At 39.8% G+C, this 12,960-nt stretch overlaps 1 protein-coding gene across 1 annotated transcript in view; it reads left to right on the top strand.

The window, feature by feature from the left end:
- Positions 1 to 2,380: 2,380 nt before the first annotated feature.
- Positions 2,381 to 12,960, top strand: part of LOC112560417 — a 32,695-nt gene continuing 22,115 nt past the window's right edge. Inside the window, 2 exon segments of the mRNA XM_025232275.1 lie at positions 2,381 to 2,626; positions 8,481 to 8,671. Coding sequence (XP_025088060.1) covers positions 8,496 to 8,671 — 176 coding nt within the window. The 5' untranslated portion in view covers positions 2,381 to 2,626; positions 8,481 to 8,495.

The following is a 12,960-nucleotide window of genomic DNA, read 5'->3' as shown; positions in this document are numbered from 1 at the left end:
TAAATAAAAGAATTATATTCTACTATTAGAGCAAATTCTCGATTTTGGTAGATAAAAGTTGTACTGTAAATTTGGTTTGGATTAAAATAAAGTGATGTACGTGGATTTGCATCACGCACACACCGTCATAGACTGCTCCATTTATCTATAAGATATCTTCGCTCTGTCTGATATAAATTGCTTCGTCTTATTTTATTATTCAGCTGTTCAATTAAGGTATTTAGGAACACGGATAAATTTTGATCAGCTCTGCCTTTGAAGAAAAGAAGGAAGCAAAATTGAAAATTGATAATACCCTCGATCTTTATTAGTCACTTTTTTTTTTTCTCGGAGAAAGGGGTGTTGAAGAAAACGTAATTTCTATGTACTATTAGGCAATTAAGTTTGTTTAGAGTTGTTTGACCAGCAACTGTGCACTGGTCAAGTTGCCACAGCATCGACCGAAGTTTCATCGCTCGGACGTTTTCCGCGCGTCGCTAATTAGAACCGAGAGCTGATCGGTCGCCAAGCGAGCGCCATATGCATTGTATATGCGTGCGAGCTGTGTCACCTGTTTCAACGCAGCGTAGCTCTCGGGCCTAGACACTCTGATTCTCAGGGAATACCTATAGGAAAATCCACGTGTGTGCATGAGCAAACTATATAACTTATTGTAGTCAAGAATCGGAGTAGGACGCGCTCTTGGAGAAAAGCTGAAATACGCTGCATTTTGTGTGCATGGTATTTTAAGTATTATGTTCTATTAAAATTTAATAGATGTGTTTCCGTGATTTATAGTGTTTTGGAAAATATTATTTGAGAAGGCAGCAAAGATCATTCTTTGCTTGCAAAAGAAAAATGTTACTTTATAATCTGTAAATACTTTTAAATGATCCACTGCTGACTTTTCCTATAATAATCTGTGAAAATCCTTAGAAAATTTTGAAAATCGGCGCACTCAATGAAAGATTTTAAGCGGCTTCTTGTTTGTTTGTCTTTGCAGGCTGCGAATATGGGGACAACAGTGGGGACTGTACACTTTACCATTGTAACGACAACATTACTCGTCAACCTTTGCTGCAATACCTGCAAGTCAATCGGCCACGGCGCGTCACCTTGTCTCGTTCCTCATCTTTCTTCGACGGTATACCACGTGTATGTGTCACGTCAAGAGATTGTGTGACTTCATATCCATTCATGCTAATGATGTGTATATATATATATGTGCTGTTTGAATTGCAATTACAGCCAAATACGTGTCTGGAGAAGATTCCGTATTGTTTTCACTTATTAATCACAGTTTCTCGTGATCGATGTAGAGTCTTTGAGAGCTTCAGTGTGTGCATGTGTGTGTGTGTGTTTGAGAGAGAGTGAGAGAGAATGGCTTGCATCATATGTGCGGTAATGTTACTGTGTTCATGTTTGTGCAGACACGATGGAGGCAAGACATATGATGCTCACAACGTTTTATTCATAACAGTTAAAAATGCAATGACCAATTCAGTGTGTTTACTTGCGTGGGGTGTAATCACCATGCAGAGGTGGTGTGCTTCATTGCCACAGTTAAAGTCTGTGAAATATTTCTCTTGGTTAAGTCTCTGTCACGTATTTTTCTGAAAAAGATTGGTAAGCAGATAATTTCGCCCACCCCACAAACTTTGATCGAGCTTGAATAAGAAAAAAAGAAAAACGTATCTTTGTGTAGTCAGAGGTAAAACTCAATAACTTCTCAATTCTTTCTAAACTCTATTTCTGTTTTTCAGCTCCAAGTACATGCTGAAAATAAAGTGTGGAATTGCTTGCCACTGTTAGCTCATTCAAATGTATTTTGCTGTCACTTCACCAATTTCCCTAGACTTTGCTCCGACGTCATGAAAATTTTTCACTCCCGGTAGAATACTCTCACATATTTACACAGATTCCATATTTTTAAGTCGCAGTACTTCATTATAACAACATAACATTCTGTAAGCAGTAGCACACTTTGCCCCAACTCAGCATACGATTATCTCCCTTGGAGTACTGTCCCACCAGCTACTGCACTGACGCCTGCAGACACACTGCATGAGCGTGGAAGCTTACTTACACGAAGAAGAAATGTTTATTTTAGACATAAATAACTTTACCGTGTACATGTATCAAAATTAGGAAAGATTAAAGTGCCTTCTCTGTGCGTCAACGCACGTTTTCATCTGACAATTACCAGTCGGCCGTCCTTTGTGACTGTCCACAGCCTACAGGTGAGTTTTCTCCGCCCATGATGTCGCTAACGTCTCTGCTGATGGTGTCACTGGCGAAGCTTGTGAACAATTGAAGATAAAACATTGGCTGAGTCTTAGAGAAACAACTTAATTAGGACTGCTGACGCAGAAGTCACCTCTGCTGCGCAACAGAGTGCAGCGAGATTAATCTGTTTACGCAACAAAGTCTCCTTTAGAACGTAGAGTGCATGTACACATCCTTCATGCTCTGCAGCTGCAAACAGCTGAGCATCATCAAACAACAAACATTTCGTCACAGGTCACTGAAACTAGAAGAGGACAGGTGGGGAGCAGGCCTAAAGAAGACTTTCTCTCACTCATGCCGTGTTTTGCAAGGAATCCAATAGCCTGTCTTCCTTTCTCAAACTCCAGCAGCTTTGGCCATAGTAAGTAACAGTACCGCAAATAGTCTGAGATGGTTAAACAGCTTTCTTGCCGATGCCATGTCTGTTGATGCTTAAACACCAAAGAGTAGATGAAAAAACATTTGAATGCTAACCTCTTGTAAAAGTTCATGTCTCTAGGTTGCTTTCTTTGGTTTTTAATTTTAATGCATTAGCATAGAGGTAGAAATTTCAAAGTCATGATGAGATGAATGTCCTAAGGTCTGGAGGATAAACCCCACTGCAAATGTTTGATATCTGAAACGAGCCCTGTAGCGTAGCTTCCGTCGTGACACTCAACAAAGGCCGTTTTACTCCTTCAGTTCTTTTACAGCCAATACTCATTCCTTTATTTTCTCGCAATTGCTACTTTCCGTTGGGTTTTTATTTATTAATTTTATAAGTTGAAAATTTGAACTAAATGTATTATATTAATAGTTTTTTTTTTAAATTATCGGCATTCGTTTCTTCACTCACTCATGGAAGAGCCTTTTCTTCAATATGATTTTCTATAACTGGTGCAAGGAAGACTACCTCTGTCGATTAGTACACAACGAAAGACATTAATGATCGATCAGTCGTTTTGTTCTGTTCACACAATACAGTGGACGCCTCTATTTAAAAATTTGTCTCCGATAATTTCGGATTGTATGTCATTTACGATCAGTCGTTCCTTACAGATAATCCTCAATAATGGCTCCTCAAATGATTTCAAAGTATGAAGGTGGCATGCGTCTGTCGTAATGTGATGTCGTATTACCGAAGAGTTTTACAAAAAAGCAGAAGCAACAGACACTGGGACAAGTTTTCTTTAACCTCCTAAGAAAAGGAAGTCACCCCCGATTTTATGTCACTAATACCAGCGAGTCAACAGGGGTAACAACTTTATTAAGTTTTAAATTCGGCTAACTCAACGCGAGCATTTCGGAAACAGGTAGTTTAATTGCAGTGTCAGAGAATATTATATGATCTACCTCAGTGTGTCGTAAACTATAACCGTTACTAAACCACCTGAGTGGTAGCCAGAGACATCAACACTCACAGCATTGAGCGAAAGTCACCTTCGATGAGTGTTATTGCCCAGGTCTTCACAAAATGATGCAGTTCAAGGCTGCTGTCTAATGGGATCGGGCAATCCCCACTCAAAGGTTGGCTTTGTGTGTGTGTGTGTCTCATCTCACTCAACTGTGTCTCATAAGTTTCCTCTGTTAACCTTCCGCTCACTGACGCGTGCACTCCTTAAGAAATTGTCTCCCTTTAACCAAACTTGCATCTGCGTGTATCAAAAATGCAAAGAAGCATATCATTTTCCATGTTGATGTATGTAATTTGTTTCTAAGTCTTCGAGAGGTATTTGTCAAATGCCCAGAATGTCTTGTTATATGACATGAAGGTTAATACATTTAGTTAGAAAGAAGCGATGATGACCGTTCGGACATCATCGTGCTTCTGTGATTGTGCATTGCGAGACTAAGAAGGTGGGAGAGCGTACAGAGGTGTGTGATTGTAAGGGAAAAAGTGGGGAGTATCCGTCCCTCACATAGAATCATTGACAATACAGACATTCTAGCAACATCACAGAGAAATTACTTCGAAAGGAGGAAAATAAGTTAAAGGACAAATATCAACACCAATGATTGAAAATAAAAACTACCAGAGGACTAATGCCGGAGGTTTTAACTTTGGTTTAGAAGTCAGAAGTCACGGTTATGTCTACCAATATGAAGGAAAATTTTGGACTTGCGTAGTCATCTCTCGGTTACAGTCTTGTAGACCTCGTGAGCTCTGTAGGTCTCGGATGCCTTCTGCAACCTACAGTTTGCTTTCTATAAGTTCTTGCCTGTATTAGGACCATTGGGGTTTGTATGACCAGCTTATTTTAAACTGAATGAAGCCACTCTATAGGCTGATTAGAAGACTACTAAAGAGTGTGCGACAGACAAACAAAGAGCAATCGTATTTGTGTAGGTACGTGTGTTGAGTTGGGCAAAGGGTAGAAGTATGAACAGGGTAGTGGGAACTTAGTCACTAATATTATACGAAATAAACAGCCTAATAAACACACTAACACATGTTATTATTAATTTCATGCGCCTTCTTCCTCTCCTGTCGAAACATGTGACTGTTTTTTTTTAGTTTGCCTCTTCCTCCAGTCTTCTCTTCATCTGTAAGGTGCATGTCAACAATGAGTCACGAGGAAAAGATAATTTATATTCACTATATTTTCTAGAGTGGCAGCCGACCGGCGCTCACGCCGTTGCGTGACGCATTCATTGCTTTTTGAATTTACGATGTTTGTCGTAGAGGATGATGAGATGACCACTAAGCCTCCTCTTCTTGAACTCCGCTGATAAGATAGAGCCTGCGGAACTGGGATGACCTGCCAAAACACCTACATATACAGCACACTTACATATATATATAGAGAGAGCACACCTACATAAATAAGCTTTTACATACAGCACACCTACATATATAGCACACCTACATAAATAGCACACTTACATATATAGCACACTTACATAGCACATCTACATATGTACCTGTTCACATATGCACACAAACATCACACATACACGATGTATATGTTTATACATATAGACACACATAGCATATACGCACGTCAACACACACATACTGAATACATTCAGCAATCATGCATACTGTCTTATACTATGGGAACACAGGGGAATCCGGGAGAGGATAGTCGGCCTCATGTCCAGAAAGGTTTGTGTGCTTCTTTATTACACGATGCTCATCATTTCACGAAGTAATTAAAAGGCTAGCAGCGACCACAACACTTTCTGAACAGACAGCATTAACCACATTCAACCATCATGATTTAGAAGGAACCATTTAAAGCATCTCACATTTATATTTTGCCTGTGTATTAACATGCAAAATGGTATAGGTTCAGAAAAGAAGGGCAGGAATTTTACACAGGTGGGGAAAATATTTGAGGAATGTTAAAAAGTCCTCAATAGTAAGTTGAACTACTGTTTGCGTCTGCGAAGACCTCCTCCTCGCTACAGCAGCCCACGTTCTGGGAGCAAAGGGTGTGTTTGTAGAAAGCAAATGAAATATAAACGGACTTCAAGCTGATAACGCAAGAACGACATTTATAGAACAACACACCAACGGGTGACAAAATCCCCACAAATCACACAAGAAGCTGGCCACCCCGCCCATTATCCCCGCTCCCATGGCCTGCAGACTCATCTTTCTCATGCGCCTTGTACTCGTCTTCTTCAACAAATGTTACTGACAATTTTTAAGCTTCAGGGGACAGAATGATATGTAACCACACAAAAAAATTAAGTCCGCTCCTTATTATTTTTAATTCACTTAAACTAAACTTAATTTATTTTACTTGCCTTTGCAAAGGTCATTGTTTCATAGGGGGGACACAGTCACTGAACAGGGTTTTAACCAGCTTTGGTATGCATGACTTTGTTAAGAAATTTGAAGTGTTTTCTGATTGGTAGCACAGAAGTTTTTCAGCGCGTTTCAGCATCTCACTTTGATTTTCGGATTAGTCGCTTTGAGGGAACCAAAGATAAAGATTTGTAAATGTAAGAAATGTTCTTTTAATTGGGGGGTCACTGCATAAATAGGACACCTATCCGGGTACCCCGAAGAATTCACGCAGGTAAAATTGTAGAGTTGTTGAGCTGTTTCAATGACATATAATAATATGAGGCTTTTTAAAATAACCATTTAATGGTGATGACTTAATGACAGATTCATCATAGCAGCCCAAAACATACGGATCCCATAGAAAGTATACGAAACCCGTATCCTTTACTAGGGTACCTGTGTATTTTCGGCATTTTTTTTTTTTTTGCAACTGGAGTAAGTAAAAAGAGTTAGTTCACTTCAGAGAGTGAATGATTGAATGAACCAAAAGTTAAAAAAATAGAAAACTGAATTGCGAATGTAATCTTTTCTCGCGACATCCCACAATATCTCCTGAGGGCTTGTAGTCCATTTTTTTATTTAATAATTTTAGAGGATAACCTTGACGAATTGACAGTCAGTTGTCTGTCCATTTGCCATTAATTACTGCAAGAACAAAGTAGCTAGCATGTCAAATACACAGTAAATATCATCGTTTTACCCTACATTGTCAGTACCTTTTGTTTATTATTATTATAGTATTGTAATAGTATAAAGGTCTCTTTATAGCGCCTTATCCGTACCCTAAGGGCAAGCTCAAGGCGCCTCAAAAAAAAAAAAAAAAATTATTCAGTACAGTCTACAGAAAACTCCTTGATATTCAGATTTTTATCCCTGTGGACAGTTTTTTGATACGACGTTGCACATTGCTTCCTCAGAGCAGTTGCCATATGTCTTGTTACCGCTTACATGTTGTTTGCTGTTTATCTTGACCTCCGCACACTGACATTATCCCTAGGTTCACCATCCGGCTTAATCTCTTCGTCTTATTCACACATGAACTGGCTTAATAGATTAAAAAAAAAACTTGATTGCTGCCTTATTGCAGACTTTGGTGCACTTTGAACTTCTGATGTCTCCAGCATTCCATTCATCCGCTGATTAGTCATCCACTTAAAAACGAGACTTTGGGGAACGCATTCTCATAAAGTATTTTTGGGATGTTATGTGATCAGCTCACGAACTTGATTCGCAATCGTTTTGTCTGTCAGTCCTCTGCTGTTTTTCTGTCTTTCTTTTGAAGAGGACCTACTAATATCGCGAGGCTTGCCGATGACTATCCACGCATTCAGCCGATCTGCCTTCAGGCACTTTGTGAGTTCCCATGATGAGACGCAGAGATAAAATCGAATTGTCAGCTATAGGGTCAAGATGCCGTGTGTCCTTACGCTGGCTCTGTAGCTTCTAGCAAAAAGAAAAAAAATCTTTCCAAATCAGCTTTAAAACACGAAGTGTCGAAATGATCTTTGGTGGTAGTTTATGAACATCCGTTTGATGATGATAGTTGCAGCCTCAGCCCGGAAAGTGGCCAGTTAAACTATATGTATGTAAATAAGTATTGTGATGGTAAAATATGTGTAGTTCAGATCACGAGGAGTAACTGCTGCAGCGAGGTGGAAAAACAAAGTACTCATACCGTGCTGAAAGGTTTCTTTTTCTAAACAAAAGAAGAGGAAGGTTTGTTGGAAATCTTTTAATCAACCGCAACTGGCAGTACTGAGCTGATGACACGACGACGAATAGCTGTGGAGATGAAAACTGTACAGACTCGACTGCACCGATATACTTAGCCAGAGCCAGTAGCCGAGGGTATGTAGCGCTTCACACAAATCACAGGTACAAGTGGCAGTGTCGAGGGTTCTTTATTGTCCACACTCATCATACGCACACAACAAGCCATGTAATCTGACAGGAGGGCACTACAATTTTCTATTTTGTTATTATGGGTGTATATCATACTCTCTGCACTGGTGCTTCGTGGACACTTATTGGCTGGTGAGACTATCATGTGATATCCCCGCATCTAGAGAGGTACAGTCGTCGTCGTCGAAGGCTATCAGAAGATTCTGTATCAATATCAGTGTCACTTAGAAGTCACCCTTCTTTCTGATCCATCGGTCTACAGTGTTGACAAGACTGCTGAGAGGTGATTTTGGAATGTTCGATTGCTTTTTGTATTCAATATTTAAGATTTATTTGAATTGGAATGTTTAGCTTGAACGACGTGGGAGAATAGCTGCATTTGCTGCAAACCATTGAATTCAGCCATCGTATAACAAAAGCTAGTATACTAAAGCACTGATACAGGTCTTCGCTTACAGAAAGTCGTGAAAAGTGTTAGGAATGAGAGGTAGATTCCCTCGGATCAAATGAATATTTAACTTAAAACATTACACCACAGGTCGGCTTCCCAGTCATGGGTCCCGTGCACGAGTTCCCGTCCGTGTCATCAGAAGCTTCACCAAGCTACTTGACTAATGGCGATGCTAGGGTCAAGAAACGTGTGTCCATCGACCTGTCCATCAGCAGCGGCAAGGATGAGTCCATCGACTTGGACGCTAAGAAGATGGCGGAGAGAAGTCGAACTCGAAAGTAAGTGTTTTGTTTCGCAACAGGCATATCTGTTCCATACATTGTAAAACAGTTTGTGGCCACCTGGATCAAGCAAACTGACTCCATCGTTATCAGCATCAATGATGTATTCCAAAAACGTGCAGAAAATCTGGACTGTCTCAAGAAGCTGATCCTAGGAATCAGAAACCAAAAATCATTGCAACAAGCTCATGTCCCCTCATTTAACACACAATGTAAGGTAAAAAGACAATTATTTATGAGTACTAAAAATAAAGAAAAACGATATAACACTGCTGAACTCATAAGTGAGAAACATCGAATTAGTAAAGAGTAAAAAAAAAGTACAGAAGGAATACAAAAGATATCATCAGGCTCTGGTTAGCAAAGAAATTTAAAGATCAGTGATCCAAGAGTATTCTAGAAATTACTCAGTCAAAAACCATATATGACTACTAACATCCCATCATGCTTAGATTGTCTAACATAGTTTAAGCTTAGAACATTAAATGATAATCTCCCAGTTCAGACTGACTAGTTTTCCAATGTATCAAGGTTACAGCGACACTATGCTAAGCCTGTGATATTGGAGATGAATTTCACTACATTCTAGCACGTGATTACTTCAAGAGCTTCAAGAGATTAATTCCTAAATTTTGTTTTAAACACCCCGAATGCAGTTAAATTTAATACTCTTCTGCGCGTACTGAAACACCGTAACAAATTTATTAATATTATTTGTGATAGCTTTGCTGAATAATGTCATTAGTTAACTCATGGTAATGCGGTACAAAAGTTATTAATTATTAGTATCGTTGTCGTGTTTTCCTTTTTCATATAACACAGTTTTGTATTTACTTCTAGTTATCTTTTATCTGTGTAAGTGTATTCAAGATTTGTATAGAAGAACTGTTGATTGGATTTTTCTTATATTTCTTGTTTGCGCTCCGCTGCCGACCTAGGATTGTCATGACATGATGCCCATTGATATCGAACAGACAAAACAGTTTTTAAGACAAGATTTAATTAGCAAGACAGCAAATCAAACTTTTTTTTAATTAAATGCGCTTTTTCGGAAAGCGACACTTGGAAGGTTTGGCATTATGAGAATGATTTTTGTTGTTTCGACACAGTCGTAATTGAGGTAGACGCCATATCGATACCGATTCAGATATGGAATAGTCTCTCTTGATGCTCTTTGTTTATAATGATCTTAATAATATACACTAAACAAAACCCAAAGCAATAATAAGCATATTCATATATCAAATCATTTGGATATCGGTGTTCTCACAATGGCCTCTTCAGAAAGCTAGGCTCTTTCAAAATCCCTCGTGGTTCTAACCTTCAGTATCTTAGGAAAACACAAACACTCGGCTGTCAACTTCCCTATCTCGATAACGGAAAAGGGTATCCAGTCAGAGTCCGGAAAATAGTATCTAGCACCTTTGATGAGAATAGAGGAGCAGACGATAAAGTATGCAGAGGGACTGATAGAGGTGGGATTATTCATGGTAGTAGGATAAAATAGAATATAGATCAAACGATACAAAATAAATGGGTCGGGTAACATGGCATCTAAGCATAAGTTATTAGGTAGAGTGCAGACCAATGTGTGAGTGAAAATACAATTTAATCGAGAAACTGTGGAACCAGTCAATGGTCGAATGGCTGACAGCAGATTTCTTTTTTATTTTCTTAAAATGTCTTGACAAATATTGCAAGAGAGAAAAGGAAGAATAATGAGGTTAACGTTTACTTTTAAGTCGCATCATCGAGTCGTATCGATGTCATAGCGATGACAAGTATCGAAAGTCGTTTTGATGACAAGTACAATTGACTCTCACTCTGCAAGTGTACATCACTGAGGCAGAATGGTTCGGATAGCGGGGTTCCTTTTCATTATCTTTATGGTGATCATGCCTGCTTCCTTGAGGCACATTCAAATGACCTCCCACAATTCCATATATAACGCTAATACATTTTAATAAACTTACTTCAGCTATCGTAATCAATAATATTAGCAAAACTTAGCGGCAAGAACAATTGCCAGGATTTCGTTAATGTGCCTTTGAGAAGGACGTGGATCTCGCATGGATCTCGTACTCAAAATAGGCAAGATGCGGAGTTCCGTTTTCAGGTGAAATTTTGGAGGTACACTTGTTATAGCCGGTAGCTTAAAATACAGGGTAAGGCAATAAAAACGGGTTTAACAGGAAATGGGACAGCAGGAGCTTGGATAGTGAATTTGACTGTACCATCTCTGTCACCATCAGCACACCATCCATAGTTAAGGGAGCACCGTACGCTGCATACAATATACATATTTTTAAATAGATCAGTCAACAAAACACTCACAATGTAGAAACGAAGGCTGGTTGTATGTCATTGAAGTCATCGAGACCCCTGACATCAACTGAAGGACGTATGTTTTGTTGGACACACACACAACGAATTGTCCTCTTCACCCTGAAGAGCTTCTTTTGCTGAACCTGTGCTAGTTATTTGCCCTTCGTGACTCTGCCAGGATATCGTGCTTGGGGTGTAAATCTGACATTTTCTATATTGACATATCTGTCGCATATTGTGTTCACAGGAAAGTGGATGTCGAAAAGATTTAACACCACTCCCGTCAAGTTTTGTATTTTTCTCTCTGAAGTGAGAAAATATGTAATTTGGAAAATAAAAAAAGAAACTATAATAATTTAGAGGGGAGCATTCTGATGTCAGGTTGAAACTTTTGAGTTTTTTTATGTAGTGGCGAGGTCGTAACTGCCACTTTGAAGATGCCGTTATCCAACCCATGCAATGTGTGTGTGCTTGCGTATCACGCTATGGGATGAACCCGGTCACATGACGGGGTCTGGGTAAGGCCAATGATGTCAAAGACCTGTTATACGAGTAGCAGACAGTTGTGTTTTATCAGGCAGGCTGTGGTAGAATCAACATAATACACTAGTTACTTCAGATTCATGCTCGTAGATATGCACATAAACATCTGGTTAGAGATAGGGATGGGGTGCTGTAGGGTAGAGATTACTGAAGACTGTTTATGTTCTTGGGTTATTATGATTTTTTAGGTTATTGGATAAAATTAACCCAGCACTTGAAAATTTGCGGAAGAGATCTTCGTTTGTAGTTCTGAAACTAAACGACATCAAGACAAAGAACAAGAAATGTTTCCTTTAAGTCAACCAAACAACAGACAGTGATGTTACCCGGGAGACAACTGTCCTTCTCACTGACATCGCCGTCACCACTTATGAGTTGCGATTACTTCTCAATGTTAGTAAAAACAAACATTCTAAGCTACATATTTCTGACATCACGACCTTAGCAGGGTCCCAACCACATAAACTGATTTTTGATTAGTCGCAGATATTTCACACCTGCCAGGTGCAACATTAAAGAGGGTATAGTATAGTCACAGTCTTTAGTGAAGACCGTCTTCTGTATGCAGCGACTACATCGCCTGGGGCCGCATGAGCGCTCACCTGTTCTTTTTCGTACATTAATGTGGTCGTTAGAAATTTACAAAAAAACCATTATGGAGTTAGGAGCACACGAGCCACCACGACCTAAGTGTGGAAAGCTTTCTAGTACTGGGGCACATCACACACTTCCCCGCAAGACAGGGTGTGCCCACGTGACAGAAGTGTGGCTTGGGTGGTAACGACCTTTATGCGCCCCAAAGCCACTCGAAGAGCTAAGGTCAACACAAGTTTGCTCACTGAGTCCAAATGTTATCGTTCGCCTTTCTGTGTGTCGCTTGTAGACAATAACTTTTGTATTCCTAACTGTGAGCCTTCTTAAGGACTAATAGCTTCACAAAAGCTTACCGTGGTTAATAGAAGTCGCCGTCAACCGATCTTGTTTGTTGTGAAGAGTGCATGCGATGAACCTTGTCTCACTCTGATGTCATATCGATGACAGTGACACTGTACAGATCGGATTACGGGAGAGTTTTTTGGGTTCGTCTCACTGGAGTGAGACAAAAAGGCTCATGACCTTTCCAGGGTAAAAATATTGAGAGAAAGGGTTTACATAAAGTTGTCAGAGAGGGATAGTTTGTGAGACGACAGGCAAGTCGTCGTGGTATAGAACGTGGGGATGGTGTTCTGTATGCTTCATGTCGCGTAACACTCATGACATTTCTCCAAGATTTACGTGGGACATGGCCCAGTGGCTGTCACTGGGGAGAGGGAGTGGGGAGACTGCATACACGTGGCAATCATTTGTAGTTATGTGACAGTGCAGGGAGGGAACCGCCGTCCATTTATGTCAAAATACATGTGCCGGGACCCATGAAA

Source organism: Pomacea canaliculata, linkage group LG3 (genome assembly GCF_003073045.1).
Source record: "Pomacea canaliculata isolate SZHN2017 linkage group LG3, ASM307304v1, whole genome shotgun sequence".
In the NCBI taxonomy this organism is placed as follows: Eukaryota; Metazoa; Mollusca; class Gastropoda; order Architaenioglossa; family Ampullariidae; genus Pomacea; species Pomacea canaliculata.
The sequence above is the reverse complement of the archived record's forward strand: the minus strand, read 5'-3'. Positions and strand labels throughout refer to the sequence as shown.